General features: G+C 32.9%; 1 protein-coding gene across 2 annotated transcripts in view; it reads left to right on the top strand.

Moving 5' to 3' along the window:
• Window positions 1-7,500, top strand: part of LOC136849149 (neural cell adhesion molecule 1-like) — a 183,928-nt gene that overhangs the window by 124,654 nt on the left and 51,774 nt on the right. For both annotated transcript variants that reach the window (XM_067122226.1, XM_067122225.1), the window contains exons 3-4: window positions 655-857; window positions 6,814-6,921. In XM_067122226.1, the coding sequence (XP_066978327.1) occupies window positions 655-857; window positions 6,814-6,921 (311 nt within the window). The remainder of the gene's footprint in view (window positions 1-654; window positions 858-6,813; window positions 6,922-7,500) is intronic.

Here is a 7,500-nt window from a genome sequence, read left to right as displayed (position 1 = left end):
ACTATCAGCATTCCCATTTATGACGATATACTAGATTTTTGTTTTTGTAGGGAGTGTATCCATGATGATGATGATGATGATGATAATGATAATAATAATAATAATAATAATAATAATAATAATAATAATAACATTAACAACAACATTAATAATATATAATAATAATAATAAAAACAATAATATATACATAATATATTATTATTATTATTATTATTATTATTATTATTATTATTATCATCATCATCATCATTCAAACTAAGACACCATTCTGAACAGTGGAAAAAGATTACTAAACTAATTTGGAAAGGAATCGTCCATGGGAAGTATAATCTAGTATGTGAAAAAAGAAGAGATATTTTATATAAGAGTACATTAATCAGCAAAAAAATAAATTAATCCATACAAGTCAGTCACGATACTGGTTATTTGACTGAGGTACGTTCTGATAGTGAGAATAATTAGTAAGATAAATATAAATAACAGACTTTCTCATAATTTTCATTGCTGCTGATAGTCTGAAAGAAATATGAAGTGAGGAAGTATACGACAGAATAATTTTAAAAACTAAGTTAGTCTGAAGGAAATATGAAGTGGAAGTAATGAATCAGACGATATGCACAATGTTATAAAAGGTATTTAATTCTTACCTTTCAGTTACGACATGCGTCCCGGGGCAGGAAGGACGCACTGGGTAGACGAGACAGTCTTGGGGTCAAGAGCGACCTTAGACGTGGACGTGACCCCAGCCAAATTGGTCGTGTCCGATATCAGGGCATCGGACGCCGGTCTTTATAAATGTAGGGTTGACTTCCGACGTCAACCTACGAAGACCACGAGAGTCAATTTGTCGGTCATAGGTAAGTGTGGTTAGTTTTCCTGAAAGTTCTCTCTCTCTCTCTCTCTGTGAGAATGTTTTTCAAATAACTATTTAGAACATACATATATGCATAAATACACACATATGCCATTACAGAAAAGAAATAGACCACATCGTCATTAACCGAAACGGACACTAACACTGATGAATGTTAGAAGCTACAAGTGGGGCAGATGCTGTCAGTGACCACTCTCTTGTCACTGCCACAGCATAGGTATAATTAAAATCAGCCAATAAAAATCTGATGGTGTAACTAGGTTCAAGTAACTAGGTTTAACCAAATTTCCTGAGGATGAAGATGGGAAGGCTTTTGGAATTGAAAGTCGAGGCATATTTGCAATTCTAGAAACAATATCTAAGAAGGAACGGACAATCAGTGATAACTGGTTTAACATCAACCTGGGATATTGGACAAGAAGACAGAAATCTTGGATATCAGATGGTATCTGGGATACAATGAAAAGAGACAAAAAGCTCATGTTGACAAATCTTCAGGAGATAAACAATACAAAATTGAACGTGCTAAGTATCCAATTCTAGTAAGTAATGTTAAAAAAAAATATAAAAAGAGAGACTATTTGGACAATGAGGCTGATGATGCTGACTAGATGGAGCAGGGCACTGTGAAACTGCTTCCCAATGCGTCCACTGTGAGTCATATGACCAGGTAAATGGTGGACAGCATAGCTGGAGACGGGTATTACGCTAGCACCATCATCCCCAAAATACCCCCTCCTGAGACCTTCCCCAAGATCAAGTGATATGAAAAAGTACATCCAAAAATTAATCTACCTTGCCCTACCCTAACTTAAAACTTAAAAAAGGAATTTGCCAGAAATATTAATCTCCTAAACACAGGTCACTGATTTTACAGGCCCTCCTACAAGCATTTCCCCACTAAATCATGCCAGGGCTGAGAAATGTTATGGAAGGTGCATTCACTCCGCGTATTTTATGACTGGATATTGCTCCAGTTAAATGGAGTGTGAGTTAGCGATAGGTTGGCAAGAAGTATTACTTCTAGTGGGTGGGCGAACGCAGGTGCCAGCTCTGCAAATACGAGCTCATTTCTCACCACAGGAGCCCATCTCTCTCTCTCTCTCTCTCTCTCTCTCTCTCTCTCTCTCTCTCTCTCTCTCTCTCTCTCTCTCTCTCTCTCTCCCTACCCCCATTTCTCTCTCTCTTCCACCTGCTCTCCTCACCCCCATCTCTCTCTCTCTCTCTCTCTCTCTCTCTCTCTCTCTCTCTCTCTTATTTACAGTAGCTTATCACATGTCTCTTTGACGGTTCTATATTTTCACTTGAAGTTTGTTATTATTGTAAAGTTTATACGTCAAGTTTCAGAAACTTGTACTTTAATAATTAAATTCGTTTCCAAACGGCTGCTGTTTATAGGAACATTTCATAATTGTTACCATTATGCGCAAATATTGTCAACAAAGAACAAGAGTGAAGGGAACTCTTGCTAAGGAACAACGAAAATAAAAAGGGTTAAGAAAAATTAATGACACTTAAATAAAGTTAAAATATGTACATACCAGTTTGTAATAAAAGAAGAGAATCTTTAGCTAAGGTAAAGACAAACAAATGTAGCATTGTTACTTTTTTTTAAACATACGAGGTCACCCTCACCTTGACATGGACTAATTATGATCATCCATGAACATGACTCATTTCACTTCTATTGAGACGTGAACACTAAATAATGACTGTTGTGACGAGTTCATTAACATTTTCTTTCACAATATTGTTTGCAGAATGTAAACATTTCTATTAGATCAGTACACGAACACGCACACACATACATACATGCATACACACACACACACACACACACATATATATATATATATATATATATATATATATATATATATACATACATACATATATACACATGTGTATATATATGTGTGTGTGTGTGTGGGGACCAGGGAAGCCGGTTAACTCTTACATATTTCTTTATTTCCAACGTTTCGTAATAATTTCTTTATTGCATCATCAGTGATCTCTTGAATAATGAATACATTACTCAAAAGTTACTGTAAAAGCTTTATAAATCATAAGAAAAATAAAATTCACCAAATATAATGCAGCTAAAAAACACAACAGAACCAAAGACACTGACCAGCGTTAGGTGGAGAGAGCAAAAGACAGAATGCTTATAGAGAGCGTTAACTCGGGTAAAGCTGAGTAGAGGAGGTTTAGGTATTTAACTAAGGGACTAGTTGTTTGATGAACAGTTACTCGAATATAGGCACTTCGTGAGGATTTGCTATTTGGCCTGTTATGCTAAAATCATTTCTTTTGATATGAGTTTTACAAATTTTGGAATGAGCTCTGATATTAAAATGTTCTGGATTGGGTACCCTACAACTAGTACGAAAGCTTATTCCCCAATGGGAGTCGATTCTGACCCTCAATAACCTCCTCGTGGATCCGACATGTCCCAGAGTTACAATTAGGGCAAGTATACTTATACACCACGTTAGAGGATAAAAAAGGGCTAAGTCGATCCTTGTAGTGGGAGTTGATTCTGACCCTCAGTAACCTCCTCATGGATCCAACATAAGTCTCAGAGTTACACTTAGGGCAAATATACTTATACACCACGTTAGAGGATAAAAAAGGGCTTAATCGATCCTTATAGTTAAAGCCACAAGGATTGATTTAGACCTTTTTTATCCTCTAATGTAGTGTATAAGTGTACTTGCCCAGAGTTACCGTCCCAGAGTTACACTTAGGGCAAGTATACTTATACACCACGTTAGAAAATAAAAAGGGCTTAATCGGTCCTTACAGTTAAAACTACAAGGATCGATTTAGCCCTTTTTTATCCTCTAACGTGGTGTATAAGTATACTTGCCCTAAGTGTAACTCTGGGACATAGGTCGGATCCACGAGGAGGTTACTAAGGGTCAGAATCGACTCTCATCGGGGAATAAGCTTTCGTACTGGTTGGAGGCTCTCAAATCCAGAACATTCTAATATCAGAGCTCCTACCAAAATTTGTAAAATTCATATTGAAAGAAATGATTTCAGCATAATAGGCTAAACAGCAAATCCTCATGAATTGCCACTACTCGAGTAACTGTTTATCAAACAATTAGTCCCCCAGTTAAATGCCCAAACCCCCTCTACTCAACTTTACCTGTGCTAACTCTGTCTATAAGCATTGTATCTTTTGCTCTCTCCACCTAACGTTGGTTAGCGGTCTTTGGTTCTGTTGTGTTTTTTATCTGTATTGCATTTTGTGAAGTTTATTGTTCTTATGATTTTTAGAGCTTTTACAGCAACTTTTTGAGTGATTTATTCATTATTCAACAGATCCCTGATGACGTTAAAAAGAAATTATTACGAAACGTTGGAAAGAGTCAACTGGTTTCCCTGGTCCACCCTCACACTGATGTGTCTTGCCGGTCGTCGCCTAGCCTTTTTTTTATATATATATATATATATATATATATATATATATATATATATATATATATATATATATATATATATATATATATATATATATATATACATACATACACTGTATATAGATATATATATATATATATATATATATATATATATATATATATATATATACATACATACACTGTATATATATATATATATATATATATATATATATATATATATATATATATATATATATATATATATATACATATATATATATATATATATATATATATATATATATATATATAAATGTGTGTAATGATTATGTATCTATGAGTATTTATGCTGATTTATTCAGTTTAAACTTTTCCATTATTTATGAAGCACGTTCCATTGCATCAACTTTGTTCGGTTATTTGTCCTATGCACCGTTCTGCATATTTAAAATTTAATCATGTGCATATATGCATACAAACATTCAGCCGCGCTTGAGGTCTTTGCTTGATGCAATTTTTTTTAATCTTTGCTTACATGAATACGTTTTACATATAAGTATTCCTTTTGCACTGGTAGATTATTTTGCATGTGCATTCAGTTGATATGCATTTTTGCATACACTTGAACGTAAGGTTTCATAAACGCCCAAATGTTCGCTTTTATTTGCTCCTTCATTCGTAAACAATCATACACGTCCAGCCTTTGTAATTCTATCTATAATGATGAATATATAGTGTATTCATTATTTCATAAATATAATGTTTTCTACAAGCTCAGCAATAACAAAAGCAAATTTTACATATTTACGAGTAATCACTCTTTCGTGCTTATCCCATACAAAATTAAATAAGTTTATGCCCTAATCTACACGAATTTACATGAATTTTTTGCTTATTCTATATCGATTTACAAACACTTTTGCTTACTGTATATGAATTTACGCAAATTTTTGCCCTATTCTATATGAGATTATATAAATTTCTGCCATATTCTCTATGAATTTACATAAGTTCTATATTACCAATAAACGTTTATATTCCTTTTACAAGGTCACATAAATTTTCCCTTATATATTACCCGTCTTTTTTCATAAAACTGGTCTGGATTTGGGCATATATATGCATACACGAATGCAGTGTACATTTTATAAAATGTAATTTATTTCATATTCAGAAGAATCTATTCTACACATTCATAAACTTCACTTTTATGCAAAATACTTTTCCTGTCCCCTTGTTTCAAAGACGAGTGACGGAAAAATCTACAAACTGAATTTTACACACTCTGAGCATTTGATCCCGGACAGTTCTTTTTATCGAAGATATAAGCCAAAATATGGATGAAAAGAAATTTTTAAAAAATATATAAAATAATGAAAAACGGGATAAAATAAAAAAAAGAAACATTTCTAATTTTTAAGAAGTAATTTATTGGAAATTTGAAAGAGTTCCTCATTCTTGCAATGCGGAATTTTTCGAGCATCGAAACCTTGCAGCTGGGGTTCTGGCTAACCTCCCAGTTCTCCCTCTCTCTTCCTCAGTCTCGTATGACGAATCTTAATGTGAATCTTAATGTTCTATTGCTCTGAATTTGTTCACGTGTTTCATAGCTATCTTTAAAACAACAGCAAATTACACAACAACAACAACAACAACAACAACAACAACAACAATAATAATAATAATAATAATAATAATAATGCAGCAACTTTTTTTTATTTCTGTCAGGTCACGTATACTTCAGGCATATAAGAATTCTATATTGCTGCTGGTATAAGAAAAAAAAAAGACATAAGTGCGATATAATTTCGAAAACTGATTAAAAGTTAAGATTATATCTTTTGGTACGAAGTCTTTCTTGCATGGAACCCTTCCCCAGTGCATCGCTTCAGGGAATCCTTAATTTAAATTTGTTATCATTATTAACAGTAAGGCTCTAAAGTTTACAAGTGGCAGGGGATAATCATTTTAAGCGCCGTAATATTACCTAATTTTTTTTTGTTGTCATTTTATACATGTCATTATATACATAATTGTATTCCCTGTATGTTTTCTTTATTCACAAGATACTGCGAGAGCTTCTGTCACAGCTCAATGCGTGAAAAATTACCTTTTAGTTCGTTCTACATGAATTTTGCCCATCAATAATAATAATAATAATAATAATAATAATAATAATAATAATAATAATAATAATAATAATAATAATAATAATAATAATAATAATAACTACAACACAAGAAATAAATAAAGTGAAGAAAACTTATTAGAAATCTAGTGTCTTTGACTGTTATCGATGCCAGTTGGGGAACTTATCAGTAAGTAAATATGTATACAAAACGATTTTTTTAAATAAAATACTCTATGTATAATCTGCTGCCCATAACTGGACGAGTCATGTAATAAGATAAATTAACGGTAGTGTAATTAATTCTTCGACATAGCAAACGTTATAATATTCAACATAATGATTTTTTTCCATCTCTCTAAAGTCAAAAACAATATAATTTTTCTCTCTCTTTACAGTACCACCAAAGACCGTTTTTGTGGTCTCCAAAGAAGGACCAGTGACGAGTGTTGTTGGTCCTTACCGTGAGGGTGATACCGCTTCTCTCACTTGTATTTCTAAAGGAGGTAAGTTTTCTTTCTTTCTGTAGGAACTGTTTTCCTTTATTTTTGTTCCTATTTAAAATTAATTTCAAAAGAAGTCGCGTGTACATGCGAGAAAACTGTTTTGCATTTTTAGTTTAATTTTCTTTCTTTTACAAAAACTGGATGAATTTGTCTGTGGGAACTGTTCTTTGCCTTCATTGTACTTTTAATTAAATTTCATTATATTACTTCTTCCATGGTGAAGTACGCTAAGAATTCATTAAAATAAGCTTTTGTTTAATAGGATAACAGTTTACCTGACACAAGGCTTCTAGTATGTATCAGGTAATGGATAAAACGTTGCTCTGATTGCCTGCGGTGCCGTGAGCATGTGACATATACCTAGGAACCTCATACATACACACACACACACACACACACACACACACACACATATATATATATATATATATATATATATATATATATATATATATATGTATGTATAAAACCAATATATCAAAGATGCTTTGAACGACAGGCTATCAGTCACAGATATACAAGAAACCCAATAAAGCGTCTGGGAAACCGGTAAAATTTTTATATCACTAACATGCAATA

This window comes from Macrobrachium rosenbergii, chromosome 20, assembly GCF_040412425.1.
Source record: "Macrobrachium rosenbergii isolate ZJJX-2024 chromosome 20, ASM4041242v1, whole genome shotgun sequence".
NCBI lineage: Eukaryota > Metazoa > Arthropoda > Malacostraca > Decapoda > Palaemonidae > Macrobrachium > Macrobrachium rosenbergii.
Note: the sequence above shows the minus strand (reverse complement) of the source record. Positions and strands in the feature narration are given on the sequence as shown.